This window comes from Panthera uncia, chromosome A2 (genome assembly GCF_023721935.1).
Source record: "Panthera uncia isolate 11264 chromosome A2, Puncia_PCG_1.0, whole genome shotgun sequence".
NCBI lineage: Eukaryota > Metazoa > Chordata > Mammalia > Carnivora > Felidae > Panthera > Panthera uncia.
Window position 1 is genome coordinate 53,515,638 of NC_064816.1, and position 21,948 is coordinate 53,537,585.

A 21,948-nucleotide genomic window follows, 5' to 3' on the forward strand; every position below is an offset into this window, starting at 1 on the left:
GAATATAGAAAGACAAAATGCCCTCTGAAAGAGAATAATGGAGGGAAATGGCTTATTTTACGAGTTTGGAGAAAGCCTTTTTTAAAAAAGTGGCTTTAAAGATAAAATCTGAAGGATAAGTAATGATTCACCAAGTGGCAAATGATGGAAAGATCATTGCAGGTAGAATAATATGTGCAAAGAATCTGAGGTGGGACATGGCAGAGCATATTATAAAACTAGAAGAAGGCCTGTGGGGCTGGGTCCATTGAGTGAGGGGGACAGGGGCCTAAGAGGGACTAGAAGGAGGCTAAGGTCAGATTGTGGTGGGGTCCTGTGGACTATGTTAAAGAGGCTTTTGGTTTTGGTTTTTTATTCCAAGTGCAATGGGCAGCCACTCAATGAACAAAACATTATGTCCATCTAAATGCCAACTATTTTTATGCTTGAAAGGGAAGGAAAGCAGTCAGAAGGAAGATACTAAGCTTCACTGAGGGAAGGACAGACATGGTGTGTCTTAGCCTGGGTTCCCCAAGAAGCAGATCTTGAGCCAAGGATTTGAGTGCGAGTAGTTTATTTCATGACAGGAAGCACTTCTATGGAAGTAGGAACTGAGATAGAGAGGGGAGGAGCCAATAAAGTAGGTATCACACAAGTTACCACTGTGGGAAACTGGAGGTTAATTCCACTAGGGAGTCTGGGAGCCAGCATAGAGTACAGTGATATCCTGATATCTTCTGTGATATCCTACCCAAGGAGGGGAATTGGCTGCGGGCTGATGTTAGGGGTAGGGTATTTATACTCTCATACTTTCTAGACTACCATGCTTGTGATTACAGCAGTCTCCAGCAGCCAGAGAAAGCCCCCAGGTAGAGATGCAGGAGCTGGCAGATGGAAGTCAAGGAAGCCTGCACTAAAATGGTAAGACCTGGAGAGGTAAGTATGGGTGGAGCACTGATGCCCTACATTAAGTTCCACTCCTTGTTGATACTTATTCTTTGAGGTGGTTGCCAGTTACATTTTCTACAAAAAACACAAAAGGGTTTGCGGGACAAGCTACAGGCCCCACTTCTGCAATTGTTTCCAAGGTTACAATTGGTGTTCATCATTTCCTTGTGTCACTACTCATTGTACTTACTAAAAAAAGTCTATAAACCAACTATTTAAAATATCCTCAAAGAGCTAAAGGAAATCATGAGAATGATGGGTCAACAGAAGAGATCAATACCCAGATCAATACACAGATAGAGAAGTTGAAAAGTATAATTACTAAAATGAAAAATTCATGAAAAAATAAACAGGATATTTGAGCAGCCAGGAGAAAGAATCAGCAAACTTGAAAATGGGTCAATTGAGATTTCTCAGTCTAAAGAGCAGAAAGAAAAAACTAAACAACAATGAACAGAGCCTAAGAGACCTGTGGTATAGCATCAAATATACCAACATATGTATAATGGGAGTCCCAGAAGGAAAGCAGAGAGAAAAGAACAGAAAAAAATATTTGAATAGTGACCAAAAACTTTCCAAATTTGATGCAAAACATGAATATACATGTTCAAGAATCTTAATAAACCTCAGGATCCTCACTGAGAGACATTATAGTCAACCTGCTGAAAGCCAAAGGTAGAATCCCACAAGTAGCAACAGAGAGATGACTTTTCACATACAAGCCATCCTCAATAAGATTAACTGATAATTTTCTCCTCAGAAACCATGTAGACTGGAAGGTAGTGACATGACATATTCTAAGAACTAAAAGAATAAAATGGTCAACCAAGAAGTCTATATCCAAGAAATCTATACTTCAAAAGTCAAAGAGAAATTAAGACTTTCTCATATAAACAAAAACAGAGAATCTATTGCTAGTAGACCCACTCTACAAGAAATGCTCACTGAGATACTACTTCAGGTTGAAATGAGAAAACACTAAATAGTTACTTGCATCAACATGAAGAAATAAAGGTAATTACACAGATAAATATAAAAGTCAGTATTAAGGTATTCGTGGTTTGTAACTCCTCTTTTTTCCTATATAATTTAAAGATCAAATATATAAAACAACAGTTATAAGTACTATATCAACGGGCACACAATGTAAAAAGATGTAATTTGTGACAATAACAACATCAGTGGGGGGGGGCGGGCAGAGCTATATAAGAGCAATGTTAAGTATACTATTGAAATTAGTATTAACTCAAAATAGATCGTTATAAAATAGGCTGTCAGTTGTCATTCCCAGGCAACCACCAAGACAGTAACTAAAAAATACAGATAGTAAGATAAATAAGAAAGGAATCAAAATGGTACAGTAGAAAATATCTACCATAAAAGAAGGCAGTAATGCAATGGAGGAATTTGAGGAATAAAAAAGATATGACATATAAAAAAATAGCAAACTGGCTCAACAACTGGCTAAGTAAGGCTGTCCTCAAGAGTCACTACAATAAATGTAAATGGTTTAAACTCTACAATTAAAAGACACACTTTGGCATAGTGGATTTTTAAAAATGATCTAACTATATGCTGTCTATGAAAGACCCACTTTAGATCCAAAGATATAAATAGGTTGAAAGTGAAAGGATGGAAAACTGTATTCTATGTAAACAGTAACCAAAAGAGAGTTGGAATGGCTATACTTATATTGGACAAAATAGACTTTAAGACATAAATTGTAACTAGAGACAAAGAAGGAAATTATATGATGATAAAAGAGACAATATATTAAAAATATAAAACAATATAAACATATATGCACCTAACAACAGAACTCCAAAGTATAGGAAGCAGAAACTGACAGAAGTAAATGGAGAAGTAGACTGTTACACAAATGGAGAGTTCAATACTTCACTTTCTATAATGGATAGAACTACTAGAGAAAATATAAAAAAGAAATAGAAGACTTGAACAATACTATAAACCAGCTAGAAAAAGAAGAGAAACTAAACCAAAGCAAGAAGAAGGAAAAGAATAATGAAGGGCAGAGATGCATGAACTCAAGAATAGAAAAATACAATCAATGAAATCAAAAGTAGGTTTCTTGAAAAAATTTAAAAATGGCAAAACTTTAGTAAGACTAAGCACAGAGAGAGAGACAGAAAGAGACAAATTTCCAAAAGCAGGTGGAGATGACAAACATAGCATGGTGGTTAAGAGTCTGGACTGTGGAGCCAGATTGCCAAAAGCAAAATGAAAGTAGGGACATTACTAACAACTTTACAGAAATTAAAAAAAAAAAAGGATGATAAGGGAAAATTGTGAACATTTACATGCCAACAAAGTAGGTAATCTAAATTAAATGGACATACTCCTAACTATATGCTATATGCTATATACCCCTAGAAACACATAAACTACCAAAACTGACTCAAGAAGAAACAGAAACGCTCAACAGAGCCATAACAAATAAAAAATTAAATCCATAATTAAAAGCTTTCAACAAAGAAAAGCTCAGGACCAGATGGCTTCACTGGTGAATTTTACCAAGTGTTTAAAGAAGAATTAACACCAATTCTTCTCAACTCTTCCAAGCAACCAAAGAGGAAACACTTCTTAACTCATTTTATGAAGCCAGCCTTCTTCTGATAGCAAAGCCAGACACAGACATCAAGGAAAAGAAAACTATAGACCAGTATCATTATGAATATAGATGCAAAAAGTCATCAACAAAATACCAGTAAAAATATTTGAGCAGCATATACAGAGGATTGTATACCAAACCAAGTTGAATTTGTCCCAAGATCAGGAGAGTAGTTCCACATAGAATGAAAAAACAAAAAACTGCCATCATTTCAGTTGATGCAGAGAAGGAATATGACAAAACCCAACACATCTTCATGATAAAAAATGCTCAACAAACTAGGAATAGAAGGGAAATACCTCAACATTATAGAAATAATAAAGGGCATCTATGAAAAACCCATTAGCATCATACTTAATGGGGAAAGACTGGATGCTTTCTCCCTAAAATCATGAACAACACAAGGATGTCTACTCAGTACTTCTTTTCAACATTGTATTGGAAGTTCGATCTGGGGCAATTGTTCAAGAAAAAAAAGGTATCCAAACATGGCAATACTCCCTAAAGTGATCAACAGATTCAGTGCAATCTCTATCCAAACTCCATATGGCTGATTTAGAGAAATCATATATAATTGCAAGGGACTCTGAATAGCTAAGACAATCTTGAGAAAAGTACAAAGTTGGTGAATTCACACTTCTCAATTTTAAAGCTTAATACAATGCTATATTAATCAAAATAGTATCCTACTGGCATAAGGATAGACCAATGGAATATAACTGAGAATCTAGAAATAAATCCATATATCCACAGTCAACTGATTTTCAGCATGGGTTCCAAGACCCTAGTTCCAGAAAGAATAGTCTTTTCAACAAGTGGCAATGGAACAACTAGATAACCACATGCAAAGAATGAAGTTAGATAATATTCAAAATTAACTCAAAATGGATCCAAGACCTAAATATAAGAGCTAAAACTATAAAATTATTAGAAGGAAACACAGGGATTAATCTTCATGACTTTGGATTTGGCAATAAGTTCTTAGACATGGCACCAAAGCATGAGCAACAAAAGAAAGACAGATAAATTGAACTTCATCAAAATAAAAACTTTTGTGTATCAAAGAGTACAAGAAATAAAGTGGATTCCAACATATGGAATGGGAGTACTTGCAAACCACGTATCTGATAAGACATTAATATCTAGCATATGTAAAGAACAACAATAACAAAACAACTCAATTTAAAAAATGGGCAAAAGACTTGAATAGACATTTCTTCAAAGAAGATATAGAAATGGCCAATAAGCACATGAAAAGATGCTCATCATTAGTCATTAGAGAAATATTAATCCAAACCACAATAAGATACCACCTCACACCCACTAGGATTGCTATAATTTAAAAAAATGTAAAATAATAAATGTTGGAAAAGACATCAGGACATTGGAACTCTTATTATACATTGCTGGTGAGAATGTAAAACAGGGTAACTGCTGGGAAAGAGTTTGACTGTTCCTCTAAGAGTTAAATATAAAATTACCATGTGGTCCAGCAATTCTAATCTCTTAGGTATATACCCAAAAGAACTGAAAACAGATGTTCAAACAAAAACTTCTACAAAGATTTCTTAGCAGCACTATTCACAATAGCTAAAAGGCAGTAACAACCCAGTATTCATCAGAGGGTAAATGGATAAACAAAATGTTGTGTATCCATACAATGGAATACTATTTGGCCATAAAAAGTAATGAAACACTGACCTCATTTCAACACGGATGAATGTTGAAAACATTATGCTAAGTGAAAGAAGTCAGACACACACACACACAAAAAAACATGTCTTATTGTTATTTCATTTATATGTAATATCCAGAATAGGTGAACACAGAGACAGATAGCAAATTAGATGTTAGGGGCTGGGGTAAGAGAAGAATGAGGACTGACTGTTGAATGGGTACAAGGTTTCTTCTGGGGGTTACGAAAATGTTCTGGAATTAGATAGTGGTGATGGCTGCATAGTATTATGAATGTACTAAAAACCACTGAATTATAACTTTAAAAAGGCTAAAATGGTGAATTTTATGTTTTGTGATATTTACCTCAATAAAAAAATACAGCAACCAAAATCCTACAGGATATCACTCTTAGGCTGGCATTTTGACTTTGCTTTTAAGACACCCTTCCAACATTCTAGCAGGCCAATAGTAGCTTCTGGTGATGTATTCCATGGGAAGATCAATGGGTCCTGTCATCATGTGCCCATTGTCATACATCTTTTTTTTAAGTTTATTCATTTATTTTTAGAGGTAGAGAGCATAAACAGAAGAAGGGCAGAGAGAAAGAGAGAGAGGGAGAGAGAGAATCCCAAGCAGGCTTTGTGCTCCACACTGAGCCTAATGCAGGGCTCAGTCTCACAGACCATGAGATCATGACCTGAGCTGAAATCAAGAGTCGGCTGCCTGACCAACTGAGCCACCCAGGTGCCCCTGTCATACATCCTTTGCCATCAAGTGGGTCCCTTGGTATAAGACAATGTGGGATCTTAGGAAGATAAGTCAGACCCTTTGTAAGATCTCATACGGTGGTGCTGACTGAGGCATTGTTGGCAGGAAAGTCAATGAGAAGCAGATGCTGGCTGCCAGAAGTCGTGCCTGCATACAATGAATTATCAAGGCCTACTGAGATAAGGATGAGGAACCAAGAGTGCGTCTTTCAGAAAAGAAATTCAAACTCATGAAAATCTTCCTGAGATGCCCTAGGCAATGCTAGCACTTTACAGGGGGGATCCCTGGAAAAATGAGATGACTTTCTGCCTTTGTTAAAAACCAAAGCTTCCATTTGTGGTGCAACATGGTTAGCACCTTATGTACGCTGTCTCCATTGATTCTTTTGGAGGCTCTTCCAGATAAACATCCTCACTGTGCAAACGTGGGAATTATTGCCTAAAAGGCTAAGTCACTGCACTGTGATCACAGGACTAAGAGGTAAAGGTGACCGTGAACAGGGCTGTTGCACTCTGTGATTCATGATGTTTCTTTAATGAGGCTTGGCAAATACATGACATGTCTACCACAATTACCTATTTTAGTGCTCCTGACAGACATTATTAATCAATCATGGCTTCCTTTCCCTCTGAGTCTGGATTCAGCTTTACCATCCTCAGCAAGACAGCCATTCTCAATCATAATTGGCAAATAAGATAAAAACTCCATTGTCATCCTAGCATCACACACCACACTGACTCCCTCTATCTGAACTGGCATCTCCTGAGCCAGTTTTGAGGTCTACTTTGAGCCAGCATTGAGGTCCAAGTCAATCCAGAAGACTGTTCTAGACAACGTGGCCATTTCTTACCTGGGGCCAGAATGAGATGTGAAGCTGGGAAGCTGGGCACCGATTGAAGACAGAGACAAGGGTCAAGAAACTGAAAGAAATAGGAGGAACTGAAGGCATATGTCCAAGGTCCCAGCCCCATATCTGCTTCATTTCCAGAATGAAGCAAATGACTCAGGCCTGGCCAGTCAGGCCCAGTAATTTTTTTTCCAAGATTTTCTTTAAATTCAAGTAAGTTAACATATAGTGTAGTATTGTTTCCAAGAGTAGAACCCAGCAATTCGTCACTTACATAAAACACCCAGTGCTCATCCCAACAAGCGCCCTCCTTAGTGCCTGTCACTCATTTAGCCCATCTCCCTACCCACCTCCCCTCCAGAAATCCTCAGTTTGTTGTCTGTATTTAAGTCTCCTATGGCTTGCCTCCCTGTTTTTATCTTATTTTTTCTTTCCCTTCCCCTATGTTCCTCTATGTTCATCTATTTTGTCTCTTAAATTCCACATGTGAGTGAAATCCATTTTTCTTTCTCTGACTGACATATTTCACTTAGCAGAATACGCTTTAGCTCCAACCACATCATTGCAAATGGCAAGATTTCATTCTTTTTGATGAGTAAGTAATATTCCAGTGTGTGTGTGTGTGTGTGTGTGTGTGTGTGTGTGTGTACCACATCATCCTTATCCATTCATCAGTCAATGGACATTTGGGCTCTTTCCATAATTTGTCTATTGTTGATAGTGCTGCTTATAAATGTTGGGAAGTCCTAGCCTCGGCAATCAGACAACAAAAAGAAATAAAGGCATCCAACTCGGTAAGGAAGAAGTCAAACTCACTTTTTGCAGATGACATGATATTCTATGTAGAAAACCTGAAAGACTCCACCAAAAAATTGCTAGCACTGACACATGAATTCAGCAAAATGGCAGGATATAAAATCTATGTACAGAAATCTGTTGCATTTCAATACATCAATAATAAAGCAGCAGAAAGAGAAACCAAGGAATCAATCCCATTTACAATTGCACCCAAAACCATAACTTGCCAAGGAATAAACCTAACCAAATAGGTAAAAGATCTGTATAGTGAAACTATAGAACACTTATGAAAGAAACTGAAGAAGACACAAAGAAATAGAAAAACATTCCATTCCATGCTCATGCATTGGAAGAGCAACTATTGTTAAAACATCTATACTAACCAAAGCAATCTACACATTCTGTGCAGGCCTGGTAACTGAAAGGAGCACATGAGCTGGGCCAGGCCCAGGGAGTTGGGTTGAAGTTTTGGGAAACAGGCAGGACAGCTAAACTGTAGAATGTCCACTTGGTGCTTCTGTGGCCATTTTGTTGCCATGAAAGGAGCACCTGGCTGAGAGCAGAGTGAACAGTAAGTAAAGCGGAGCCAGGGATGGACAGGGCAGATTCTTGGTGCTATCACTTGAGCTCCTGGATGTAACCATATCTACAGTCATTTCCCTGCTCATTTTTTCCCCTAAGCCAGTGGGAGTTGTGGCTTTTTTTTTCTTTTGCTAGTTTCCAATGAAAAAATCCTGGTTAGCATAATCTATTTGTTTTCTATAACTGCTCTCTGCCTCAATTATCATTTTAAAATATGTACTTAATATTCTATGAAGATTAAGCATCTCTTCACTTATCTTTGCTCTAATTTATTTACCCCTCTCCCCACTATTAATGCTGCATGCCAACCTACAGGCACTTTCTGGGCTATCTGCTCAAACTCCTCCAGGGTTTATGAGAGATTGGCTGCCAGGCAAGCCTCTGTGCGTCTTTTGGAAAAACCTCTTTTTCTAAGACAGGAACTATTGTGTTTGTTACCTAATGTTCCCTGTGAAGAAATCATGACATAAAATCCTGAGTACAGTGCCAGGAAAATGTAGGTGCTATTATTATCTCCTTTTCACAGTGAGAAACAGGGACCCTGAAAGATTAAGTTTCTTGTCCAAGATCACACAGTTAATCCATGATGGATTCAAATCCAGGGCATGTGGCTCCTGAGCTCACTGTCTACACTGAAGTAGACTGTCTGCATCCAGTAAGTAGCTATGATTGCTGTTATTAGCAATAATAATCAACTCCAACAAGGCTGATGATCTGATGGCTTTCTTATCCCTGGTCACTGGCCCTTCCCCATCTTCCAGTTGCCCCAAATTTGCTTTATAAAAAGTAATCTATAGCTGGAGGTGTGTGGGTGGCTTAGTCAGTTGAGTGTCACACTCTTGATTTTGGCTCAGGTCATGATCTCACTATTTGTGAGTTCAAGCCCTGCATCAGATTCTGCACTGACAGCACGGAGCCTGCTTGGGATTCTCCCTCTCCCTCACTCTCTGCCCCTCACTGCTCTCTCCCTCTCTCAAAATACATAAACAAACAAACAAACAAACAAACTTTTAAAAAGTAATCTATAGCTGGATGAGAGGTAAAGTAGCCATGTTAGGACTTCCAGATGGAGAGAGTCACTTAGGATGGACTCAAAGCTGTCTTGTTCCATAGTTATCTATTTCAATACATGAAGCTTCAGAACCAGTTTATTTGGCACAATAGAAGCTAGGTCAATCCATACTTTATTACCTGGCTATTTCTGTTCCAGCCATTTGCCAGTCTAACCTGGGCACTGTGGCCGACAAGAATTGTGAGCCTAGGAGTGAAGAGATGGAGGGGCTCCAGGCCTAGCTGTGGATTAACTATGTACAACTTCAGGTCATTTTCAACCCCTCTCTTAACCTTACCTTCCACACCTACAAAATGGGTAAGTGTGTTAGGGGGTGTCTGACTAGAGTGATAGATCCCAAAGTGTTTTCTAGTAGTTATTTTTCAGAAGTTATAAAAAGGAGCCACCACCTCCAACCCTTCCCTGGTCCAGGAATTTGGGGAACACTGGGTAGGACAAACTTAAACAAAAGCATATTTACCACAGGACTTCTCAGAAACTTCACTCTGCTCCTGTGCCTTGCAACTTCTCCTAAACAGGGAGATAGAGCACCAGAACTCCCAAATTTACTTGACGAAGGAATTTTTTCTGGGTGCACTATTTTGTGGTGGAGTTGTTTTGTGAAACAGAATTTGAGGAAAGTTAGATTAGGGGATCTGAAGATTCTCTTTCAGCTCTGAGAAGTTGTAATTCAAAATTCATTATTTTGACTTAGGGCTCTGTGGGATGCTAAACTACACCCTGAATCATGGAAAGCAAAACAAACAAACAAACAAACAATTATGGTCAGTCAAGCCTAGATGGAGTTCTGCTGTAATTTGTAGAATTCCAGTTGCTGAAAATGAGACTTTGTGAGTGGAATGGATGGTAATGATCCAATAAACAGAACATTCATGAACTTGGACTAGGCTGGGCAATAGAGGGAGCTATATTGAAAGCAGATCCTGCTATGAGTTTCCTTTTTAGAAATTCCAGGATGCACAGATTACCATTTCTGTACCACCAAATTCTGGGTTGGATATAAAGTCATAAACTTCATGGCTGGAGGACAGTGACCTAGAGACTCTGAGTTGTAAAACCAAAATGGCTTTGAACTTTTGGAGAGAGGAAAACCAAATGTTTGGTGGTGTGCATGTTGTCTGCAGGAAAGCAAATAAAAATGAGCAAACAAGCAACTCGCTGAACCTGCCTGGAGAAGAAATGGATTCCATGACAGCCCTTATTAGCAATTTTAAAACTGTGCACAATGCAATTGACATTCTCTTCAGGGAGCTTTCTTTATTTTCATATTTTGGTGAGTATAAAAAGTACCCATAGAAAAGGACTTCGTGGATTCTTTTTGTGTGTGTGTGTGTGTGTGTGTGTGTGTGTGTGTGTGTGTTTATTTATTTTGAGAGACAGAGCATGAGCAGGGGAGGGGCAGAGAGAAAGAGGGAGACACAGAATCTGAAACAGGCTCCAGTCTCTGAGCTGTCAGCACAGAGCCCGACATGGGGCTCAAACCCACGAACCTTGAGATCATGACCTGAGCCGAAATCGGACGCTCAACCGACTGAGCCACCCAGGTGCCCCTAAAAAATTTTTTTAATGTTTATTTATTTTTGAGGGACAGAGAGAGACATGGCACAGTGGGGGAGGGGTAGAGAGAGAGAGGGAGACACAGAATCTGAAGCAGGCTCCAGGCTCTAAGCTGTCAGCACAGAGCCCGATTTGGGGCTCGAACTTATGAGCTATGAGATCATGACCTGAGCCGAAGTCGGACGCTCAACTGACTGAGCCACCCAGGCGCCCCCTCAAGGATTCATTCTTGACTGAAATCCTCCAAGTCTATTTTCACTCATACTGAAGCTTCCCATCATGAGGGTTTTCAACAGGAAGTGAGGTATGTGACACTGGAGTCAGACATTTAGTCAATGAATGTGTATTGGGTGGCCACTATGTGCCAAGCATCGGGAATACAGCAGCAAACAAAGGAGTCAGAAATCCCTATCCTAATAGTGCTGCCATCCTGTCTCTGTTACTTATCAGCTGTGTCTGCTTGGCCAAGTCTCGTAACCTCTCTGAGCCTCAGCTCATGACAAAATGATCACAGGATTGCACATAATTCCAGGCTTGCTGGAAAACTAAATGTCAGATTTTTCAGAGAGAGCATCAAGCCTAGGGTCTGGTGCTTAAGTGGCTTCTAGACACAGCAGTCAGTATTATGGCTCTTGCAGCCAGAAGGGGAGAAGGGAGTTCAGTTAGATTCAGGGAGGCTTCATTCTACAGGCAGAGGCTTTCAAGAAGGTGCAGGATGAGCAGGAGCATCTGAGAATAGTGGCTCACCTTCCCAATAAAGTCCTGCTTTTTTGCCTGCCCATCACCCGATTCCCCCAAGACTTCCCAGCTTCACCGGTGTGGGCAGCTGCTAGGCTGGTGACCTTGACCCGAGGGCCCTGCCTGCTGGTCTACATCCTCACACAGGGAGCCAGATTCCCTGTCAGACATTCAGCCCCCACTACTCTAGCCCCTTGGATATCCTCCGAGGTAACACGCGTGCCTCTATCCCAGCCTTGGGGCAGGGCAACTCTACCAGGCCCAAAGACATCCAGAGGGTGGTCAGCACAGATCTACCTGAAAGCAATTCACTCAGCACGTCCCAGGAGTCTGGAGACAGGGGTTCTTTGTCCTGCCTGCCTGTCTTCCCTCGTGCTCCTGAGCTGCTCATTTCCTACCTCTGAGTCAGGTTCTCCTTCACATACTGACGGGATGAGATCAGACAACCCTGGGCAGTCCCCCAGTTTTGGCATTCTACAAAGTACAACTATTCCTCTCATAGGACATCTGGCAGAGATTTGGAGCCAACCAAGCTTCAGATTGTCCAATATTACCTCCACTTTCTGAACTGTTTTTCTATCAGCAAAAATGGGGTTAATAATTCCTACCTTTAAATCAAGGCTGTGGACACAACAGAAAGAACATGAATCTTGAGTCAGACAGGCTTGAGTTTGAACACGGGCACTGCCATCTGCAAGGCAAGGCACTTCCTCTCTCTCTAGATGCCTCAGTTTCCTCATCTGTAAAACAGGCATATAGCATCTAGCTTGAAGAATTGTACGGGTGAGGCAAACCATGCATCATGCCTGCACATTGCAGATGATCAATAATTGACAGCTCTTATTGTTACTGTGGATGTTATTTACTCTACAAATAAGTGCCTGATTAAAAGCTGATACTGCCCCTAATTTCCACCCCTGTGCTCACCCTCTCTAGGTCTTTGATTCCGGGGTTCCTCCTATCTTTAATCAGTGATGGGGCCTCTATGGCTGAAAGCTACATCCAGAGGGAGCTCAGTGGCCACACCAAATTCCTCTTGGGCTGGAGTCCATGGTCCATGCAGTGTTCCCTATTGAAAGGTGTGTCCTCAAATACACAGTACCCTACTTACCCTCTTCTCCTGGGATCCTAATTCTGGTTCATGCTTTTCAGCGAGTATGAAGCCACCCTTTCTTTGCGTGATTTGAGTCTGAAACTTACCCATTAGCTCACCTGTCACCACCTTCGTCCCCATGTGCTGCTGCACAGCTCTGACTGTCTATTCAGAAGAGCATGTGGCATGGACAAGAACCAGAATCTCTGAGTCTCAGAGTTGGAGGGGAATGAATGTTACTTAGTTGAAGCTCTCTTCTGGTGCTTGAAATTTCTCCACCCTACCCTTTGCTGAGAGTACATCCAGTCTATTCTTACTTGCCTCCAATGATGGGGAACTCACTATATGCAAAAGTGGGTAATTTTATCATCCACCCACTGGTCAATTAGCCGCCTGGCTCACTTGAAAAAAAGGTCACTCAACAGCAACAAAAAAGCTTCTCATGGGTAAGCAATTTGTGAGTCGTAGTTCCAAAGAACAATACTGTTTTCTTGTCCACCCCTGTCCCCAACTCTGAACTTTGTGGCCACAAAAAAATGGAGATATGACATTTTCCTCTAGAATAACAAAAGTCTGTTAATGTGTCTCTTTTATTCACCCACCCGCTAGACATTCCCGTAAGGAATCTACTTTAGATGCCCACAGAGAATGTATTTTCAATTCTCAACATAATTAGCCAACTTCCAGAAGGAGAAGGAGAAGCATTTATGGGCATATCCTTGGCCAAATATCCTCTTCTACTTTCCAATAGGGAACCCAGAGCAGTTTTAGGACACGACTCAGGGGGTAACATTGTTTTCCTTGTATAGCTTCAGAAACCAAGGCAGAGAAGCGAAGGTCACCCAACAAATCAAGGGCAAAGGCATGCACTAAATCCTAGGAATCTGAGACCTCCCAGCATAGTAATTGATCCCCTAAGATAAATGTTTGTCTTGCTAACCAGGGAAATTTACTGTGGTCTTACAGAGGGATTCTTGAGGCTCAAAATCATAAACAGGGAAACAGGCCCTGGTAATAAGTTGAGTGATTAATTGGCAGAGAAAGCTTTCAAGGGGGAAAGGATCAATGAGCTGAGGAAAAATTAAACATCCTTTAGGAAGTTTTCCCAACTCCCTTACATTGTTTTAATTCTTCATGCTCAGTCTCTTCAATAAACATTTTTTGAAGTGGGTTTTCATTTTGATTCTCAGTTTTTGCTTTTTCAGTTATTTTTCTGGCAAGGTTATTTGATCACATCTCAGACTTAGATTATTTCTCAGGCTGAATTTAACTTGACTTTTGCCCGTTGAGGCAGAACCGGCTCTAGCTTATCGGAAGTAAATGGGACCAGGAGGCCATGGAATAATCAAAAACGTAATCAGAAATAACTGAGATATAGCACGCTCTGTTTCCATGCTGGTGAACGGGGGAACTAGTGTCGAGGTCACGGGACACAGGTGGTGTGACAGCTCTGAGGGAACCACTTGAGGAGTGGACGGACTCACAGCGGCTTCCCGCCCTTGAGGCAGCTCGTCAGCAGCAATGTGAGAGCTTGGGCTTTGCACTGAGACGTTGGTTCACCTTCCCAGCTGTCGGTGCTGGCTGAGTGACGGCAGCAGCTTGGGCAACCTCTCTGAACCTTGGTTTTCTCAGTCAGCTCTTGCTAATGCAGCAAGCTCCATTGGGAGTAGGGGCGGTAACTGACGTGTTAGTGTTTTCTCTGTGCCTTGTAGACACCTGGCACTCAGTCCGCATCCGCTAAATGAATGGATGGAACAAGGGTACCGTCACCAGTGCTGCCGGATTATTGTGGAGATTAAATGAGAAACTGTAAATAAAAGCTAGGACATTTTGGATGCTCCTTAAACAGTAGCTCTTACATTACCAGACTCTGAGTGTCAGGGCTGGAAAGGAGTCTGGGTGTTGAATTGTAGAGTCCCTTGCCCTACAGATGTGAAAACTGGGACTCATATATAGATCTGTTTACTTGTTCATGCATGTAACACAAGCCCCCCCAGGTGCCTGTAGATGTTAGGCACTGTACTGGGGGATGTATCAAGACCAAAAAAAAAAAAAAAAAAAAAAATCTCTACACTTACAAAGTTTACATTCTAGTGGGAAGAGACAGTAAAGGAGAGGACAAATCCATAAACTGGGATAATTATACAGCTAACAAAATGCTATAAGAATAAGAAAGCAGGTACTGTGATAGACAGGGTCTGACAGTGGGGGGGGCAGGGGGCTATGTTAGATGAGGTGACCAGCTGGGGCCTCTCTGATGAGGTAATGGAGGAGCAGAGACCTGAATGACAGGAAGGACAGAGTCGTACTAAATTTGGAAGCAAGTGTTCTGGAACACTGCTTCTTCCTTGGTTTATTTTGGTGTCTGCCCCCCCCCCCCAGGTCTTTTTTCAAGGGGAGGGGGAAGAACTTTTATTTTTGACATAATTTCAAACTTGCAGAAAAATTCCAAAATAGTGCAAGGAACTCTCATCTTCTAGATTCACCAATTATTTATATTTGTCCCACTCTCTCTCCTCTCTCTATATGAATATATAATATATACACATACTTTTACACATACACACATACTTTTTCAGAACTGTTTGAGAGTACATAATGCAAACATACTGCCCCATTACCCTATACTTCAGTGTGTATTTCCTAAAATAAGAACATTCTCTTACATAACCACCATCCGTATAAATCTTGTTGGTCGCTCCAACCTTTTGAAATTACATACATTTTTCTGGGTCCAGGATCACATGCTGCATGTAGTTCTCATGTCTCTTTAGTCTCCTTTAATCTGGAACAATTCCTTAGTTGCTGTCTTTCTTGACTTTGACATTCCTTAAGAGTGCAGGCCAGCTATTTTGTAGAACGCTCCTCTTGGGGTTCCTAGTGATTCTCGAGGAGTTGACTGAGGTAATGCCTTTTTGGCAGGAATGCCACAGAAGTAATGTCATGTCCTCCTCCGTGCATTGTTGCAGGAAGCATGTGGTGTCAGACTGTCTCGATATGGGTGATGTTAACTTTGACTGTTGGGTGAAGGTGGTCTCTGCCAGGTTTCTCCATATAAAGTTACTATCTTCCCCTCTGTATGTCATTTGTGGGGAGGTTACTTTTAAGGCATAAACATTCTGCTCCTCAAACTTTCACCCATTAGTTTTAGCATTCATGCATGATTTTCTTACTCCATCTTTCCTTTTCTACTTATTAGCTAACATTCTATTGCAAGGAAGACTTTTCTTTCTCTCTCACTTTATATGATAATCTATTTATTTATAACACTACAAACTCATCAGTTTTTATTTTATTCAACGGGTTATAATCCACTATTATCAGATTCTTCTCAGATTTGGCCAGTGGGAGGCCTTTTAAACTGACCCCTTTGTCTTTCTGACATGTCCCATCATCTTTCAAGAATACCCTTGCTTTCTGGCACTAGGTATTTCAGGCCTATCTTGCACTTTCCTGGCACTAGCCCTGGAATCAGCCTTCTCTCCAGTGAGCCCAGTTCCCATCGATATTAAATGGTATTTGGAATCCAAGATGTAGGTGCCAGGTGGGCTGCTGCTACCCGTGTTATTGCTTCTAGACTCTCTCAGGGGATAGAGCTAGAAGGCTTCTCAAATTTTAACATGCCTATGAGTCACTGGGGATAACATTAAAAGTACAGATTCTGATCCCGTTGGTCAGGTTATGAGCTGGGATGGTATCAGAAATTCAGCTTTTCTAACAAGCTTCCAGGTGATGCTGACACAGCTGGTCCATAAGCCACATCTTGAGCTCCAAGAATGTAGGGCAATGGTTCTCAAACTGAGGCATGCATTGGAATCACCTGCAGGGCTTGTTAAAATAAGTATTCCTGGGCTCTACTCTCCAGGTTTCTCGTTCCTGAAGTGGGGATTGAGAATTTGCATTTCTAACAAGTTCCCAGCTGATGCTACTAGTGCTGACCTGGGACACTTTGAGAACTACTAATTTAGGACATTTGTTCCCAAAGGTGGCTACGCATTGGAATTCCCAGGTTGTTTTGTTTTTGTTCTTTGTTTTTCAGTACTGATCCTTAAGCCCCCAAAGATTATGATTTAATTGGTATAGGATGTGGCCTGGACATTTAGAATGTTATGAGTTCTGTACGTGGTCTACTGCTCAGCACGAGTCGAGAAGATTGTTGGAGGAAGGAACACAAAACCTTTAAGAAGGAATGAGCTTGACATTTTTAAAAATGTTTATTATTTATTTTTAAGAGTTAGAGGGAGAGAGAGCATGCGGGGAAGGGGGTAGAGAAAGAGAGGGAGACAGAGGATCCAAAGCGGGCTCTGCACTGACAGCAGAGAGCCTGATGTAGGGGTAGAACTCATGAAACCTGGATCATGATCTAAGCCAAAGTCGGCCACTTAACCAACTAAGCCACCCAGGTGCCCCTTGACATTTCTGAGGGCCATCAAGGAGGCAGGCCAGTGTGGCTGGGCAGAAGGAGATGAGGTCAGAGAGATAGGCAGGGATGGGATTAGAAGGGGATGAGATGGGTCAGGCGTGTAAAGGTTTCTATGGTGGAAAGGGAAGCCACTGGAGTCTTTGAGGAAGGATGATGTGACCCGAATGCCTTAATTATGACCCTCATCCAACAGTCTTGAGGCCAGATCTCCGGCCAGGCCGTTCTACCCAAAGGAGTTTGGATTGTGACAAAGTATGAAATGGCTTCACAGGTTTCTCTAAGTGCCGCCCCCCTCCCCTCCCCCCCCCACACATATTTTAAGTACTGTCCATGGATTTTGTTTAGAATTACTGTTCAAGGCTTTGAAATCCTTGAAAGGTAAGTTTAGGCACAGTAATAAAGTTTTATGTCATGGGAGAAGGACTTGGCTGATAGGGGACATCTCTAATTACTGAAAAGACATCTAAGAGTGCTTTAAGAAAACTAATATATGTTGCAGAATAATGTGAATACACCTAACACTACTGCTTAAAAGTGAAGATGGTAAATTTTATATTAATGTTTTTTATCACAATTTTTTAAAAGGATAATATTCATCATACATGTGAAAGACAAATCTGCAAAGCACTGAATTCTTCAATTTGTTAACTTGTTATTTGTTCTTCAGGAAAGTTACCGTGGGTATTTCACTACCATATGGAAAAACTATATAATACCATTAAGAATACTAAAGAGTTTAAGCCAAGAATGACAAAAAGATAAAAGAACAATGTATAAAACCATGAACTTGGGAGATGAACAAAGTTGGGAAAAACTACTCATTTTAACACAAAGATTCTTGACGTGAGGGTTTTGCATCAGGTTGACCTAAGTAATAGTGTCCCTCTAGGGCACTAAAAACATGATTCACTTGACACGTAGCATTGTAGAAACAGAACTAGCCTCCAGAGAGAGGACGGCGAGAGGCCTTCTGAGATGTCAATTCCAACAAAGTGATAATAACTTGGAGATTTTGCTTATCTGCTCTATCCCCTCAAGGCCATTGCACAATATGAGTGTGCTTGGATTGGACAGGATTCCTGTGACACGATTCACATTCTATTTTGATTCTGGCAGTTGGTAACCTTTCTTCTAGGAAATGGAAAAAAACCTGTTGGTGATATTCTGTTGTCCCGAGCATGTGAGGGCAACAAGTCTGCCCAGGGCAAACCGAGCAGAGGCCAGTGTGGCCCCTGGGTAATTTTTAGCAACACTTCCAGGCCTGATATTTGGTGGTGGCCTGCAACTAGCCCTGTCAGCCTGCCATGGAGATGACCTGCCCTTTCCCTCGGTTATTTGAGCCCTGGGTTTTTCCTGGGCAGGAGCTGACAGTGATGTCATCATCTCGTGATGTTGTTGGGTGACCTTGTTCACGGAGCTGGTTCCACTCTTTTCTCTTATACCCTAAAGTTGAACTGTGAAAAACAGTCTTGAGAACCAAGGACGAGGAGGGTCTAGACTCTGCTAAAGGGAAGCACCCCCCGCCCCCCGCCCCAGTCCTTCGCACCCGATTTCCAAACCCTTATCGTGATTAGCTTTTATTTGACCCAGTTTCTAGCAATCCTCAGCCTGGAAAAGCCATAAAGGAAAAACAATGTGAGAAGAGATCAATAAGATTAGTTTTTAAATGTAATGGACTCAGCAAGGCAGAAACTATGGACTCTTAAAGAACGACTTTGATCCTTGTAATAAAGGCAGGTAAGTATTTACAAGGGGTCTTTTTGCACTGTGGACCAACCACAGAGGTCCGAAAGGCAGTTAGGAGAAAGGAAGCACATTATGTGGAGCCGCTGGTTTAATGAAATGAAACAATGATACGTGAACTCCTACTGCATGCCAGGCCCCGAGCGAGGACACCTTGGAAGCCTCAGCCCTTCTGCAGCAGGTGGGCAGTGCCACCAACCCCATTTCATGGAGGAGGAAATAGGATCAGAGAGGCCGAGTCTGTTATTCAACTAGTAAGTAGTGGTACTGGAATATGAACACAAAGTTTCTTGACTCCAAATCTGTACTCTTTACCTAGCACACACAATTGTTGGCTCTCAGATACTGTCACCAAGAGTCTTCCAGAACTCCAAACTCGGGCTCTTTTCATGAGTAACAGAATTACCCCAGGCCTTGCCCCACCACAACAGGTCTGAACTGAAAGGACATTGCAAAGAGGCTTTGAGCAGGTAAGCGAATCTGCTCTATGGAGTGGCGGCATCCGGCCTCAAACCCTGACCAAAGTGCTCTCCGGCCACCAGTCAACTGCACGCGAAGGACAGAGTGCTGACAAAAGCCATCTAGTCTGGAATGTGGCCTTGTCGACAATCTCCTTTTAGCTCCACAGGATGTGGGCACAATTAGAAGGGCATTTTACCTTACAACTTGCTCCCTGGGGCCTAAACAGCATGTTGTTTTCTTTTCTTCTTTGCTCCTGGCAGCAACAGATACTGTTGGGCTGGAATTCCACAAACTGTTTAGATTTAAGAAAATAAATGATACAGACTTTTCTGGCCAATACTAATATACATGGCAAACCCAAGGAAAATTTCAAGTTGAAAAGCAAAGAGCACAGCGCCACCTGGTGTTGACAATGAAGACGCATAAGTTTAGGTGCCCTCACCGAGCTAGAAGCAGCTTTACTAGCGCGAGCCTGGCAGGGGTAAAACTTACCCCTGCGTTTCCCTTCAGGTGAGGAATTGAGCCCCAAAGGGCTGAGAGGCTTGCCAAAATTCACCAAACATGAGATGAGAAAGCTGAGTCCTGACCATTTGGTTTCCAACTCTGTGTCATTTCCACCCAGCCCAAGTGAGGGGAAGAGAGTTCTTTTGCCCTTGGTGAACATGGGATACTAGCTCGTGCTGGGTCTAAATGGCAGCTGGTACTCAGAAGGAAGAGCCCTTCCTTTGCAAAGGGGAGTGACCTTTCCGGCAGGGATGACCTCCCACTAGAACTTGCCTCATGCAAAGATCCCCTTCATCCCTCTGCAGGAGAGAAGAAAAGCACAAGAAGCGCCCGAAGCACAGCCCCTGTTCCTGCGCTCTGTGGATGTGGAGTGCCCGCCAGGCTATACAGTCAGCACCCTCTGTAGCCAGGCGCAAACAGCAGCTGCTCCACTGTCCTCTGCCAGCCCACAGGAGGAAAGGCAAAACTTGCATAAGGTGGCTCCTTCAGACAGAGGCAGCACTCTGAACCAAGATGAGTGGGAACCATCCCAATAAACACTTTTTTTTTTATAAGAAAAAAAGTAAAAGAAAAAGGAAGTGAAATAGCATGTGATCAGAAGTAAGGGGACTGTGTAGCTACACAAACTACACCTTGCATAACTCCAGGGACTGCAGCACAAAGTGGCTCCAATTTAGGTTTTAGAACTAGATTGGCTTGGCCTTTTCCTCCCCACGTGTACAATGAAGATGCTGACTTACACCTGGACCACTGAGGTCTCTGGGATCCGATGGCCCTCCGGCCTCCTCTCCTTGGCTCACTCTCCTCTAGCCCACTGGCCTCCTTGCTGACCCTTGACTGGGTGAAACTGCTCTTACTTCAGAGCCTCTGCACAAGTTCCAACTGCCTGGACAAATGCTGTTTTGCCAATTCCCAACAGGACCGTCTCCCTCCAGCTCTTTAGATGTCTGCTCAAACGTTACTTCTTTGGACACACTTTCCCTGAGCCCTTCTGGTGTTCCTCCTTCTCTCTTGCTGCTGTCATGCCCCATCACCTTACCCTCCATGTCCATAGTACTTAGCATTGTGGATTCCCTTTGTTTTGTTCAGTCCCCTATTTACATGGCCTGGCACTCAGTAGATGTTTGATCACAATTTTTAATTGATTGAATTAAATTATTTCACATCTCCCGAAAAGTACTTAGGGAGAAAAAGAGCAGGGATACTTGGAATAAGATGAATGAGTGATGAACTGGCCTCCAATACTGCATCCACTTCTGTGACTTGTGCAACTGGTGCCCGTGATGTGTCAGTAACATTCCAGACACTATCCTAGGCTGTTTATACAAATGCTTTCCAATCCTTACTGCTGACCTTAAGGCAGATGTAATTTGCCCAGCTGGTACATGGCACAGCTGGGATTTGAAGCCAGGTTCATGACTCCACACTTCCAGACTTTATGGTCCGTTTTCCAACTCACCAAGGGCAACACTGTGGAGGTCCTGTCAACACCCAGAGCCCAGATCCCCACAGTCCTGTAGGTGGGTGGGAGGGGAGGCAAGAAAAAAAAAAAAAATTCTTTGGAGTAATCAGTATCAGGAACTACAGTGGGGTGTGTTGCTTCCACACCTAGCAAGCTTCTAGAAGCAGCCAAGAAAAGAAGAATCTACATGCTCTGGGTATTAAGAGTGAGCAATGGATCTAAAAGGAATTTAAAACACTTGGCTTTGGCTTCCTCATTTCTTGGTGCTAGTTTTCTGTTAGGTATCTACAGCTAGTACATATCGCTATTCTCAGGTAAATGGTAATGGAGACGAGATGGCTAGAAGGGCAGAAAAGTGGGAAGCATTGTCCAATTTATAGGGAAGACACCACAAGTATCTGGAAAACAATGTGCAAAGTTCACCTTGGAAGTATCATTTGGATAAAGAAGTGTGTGTGTAAATACATGGGTGTGTATGCATGTGTGTATGGATATTGTTCAGCCATAAGAAGGAAATCTTGTCATTTGCAACATGGATGGACCTTGGGGGAGTTACGCTAAGTGAAATACACCAAAGACAAACACTCCATGGCTACCACTTATATGTGGAACCTGAAAGGAGAAAAGAAAAGAAAAGAAAAGAAAAGAAAAGAAAAGAAAAGAAAA

The 21,948-nt window shown here is 41.8% G+C and overlaps 1 protein-coding gene across 2 annotated transcripts in view; it reads right to left on the reverse strand.

The window, feature by feature from the left end:
- Window positions 1-21,948, reverse strand: part of LSM3 (LSM3 homolog, U6 small nuclear RNA and mRNA degradation associated) — a 53,285-nt gene that overhangs the window by 17,794 nt on the left and 13,543 nt on the right. For both annotated transcript variants that reach the window (XM_049641071.1, XM_049641070.1), the window contains exon 4: window positions 12,204-12,335. In XM_049641071.1, coding sequence (XP_049497028.1) covers window positions 12,204-12,335 — 132 coding nt within the window. The remainder of the gene's footprint in view (window positions 1-12,203; window positions 12,336-21,948) is intronic.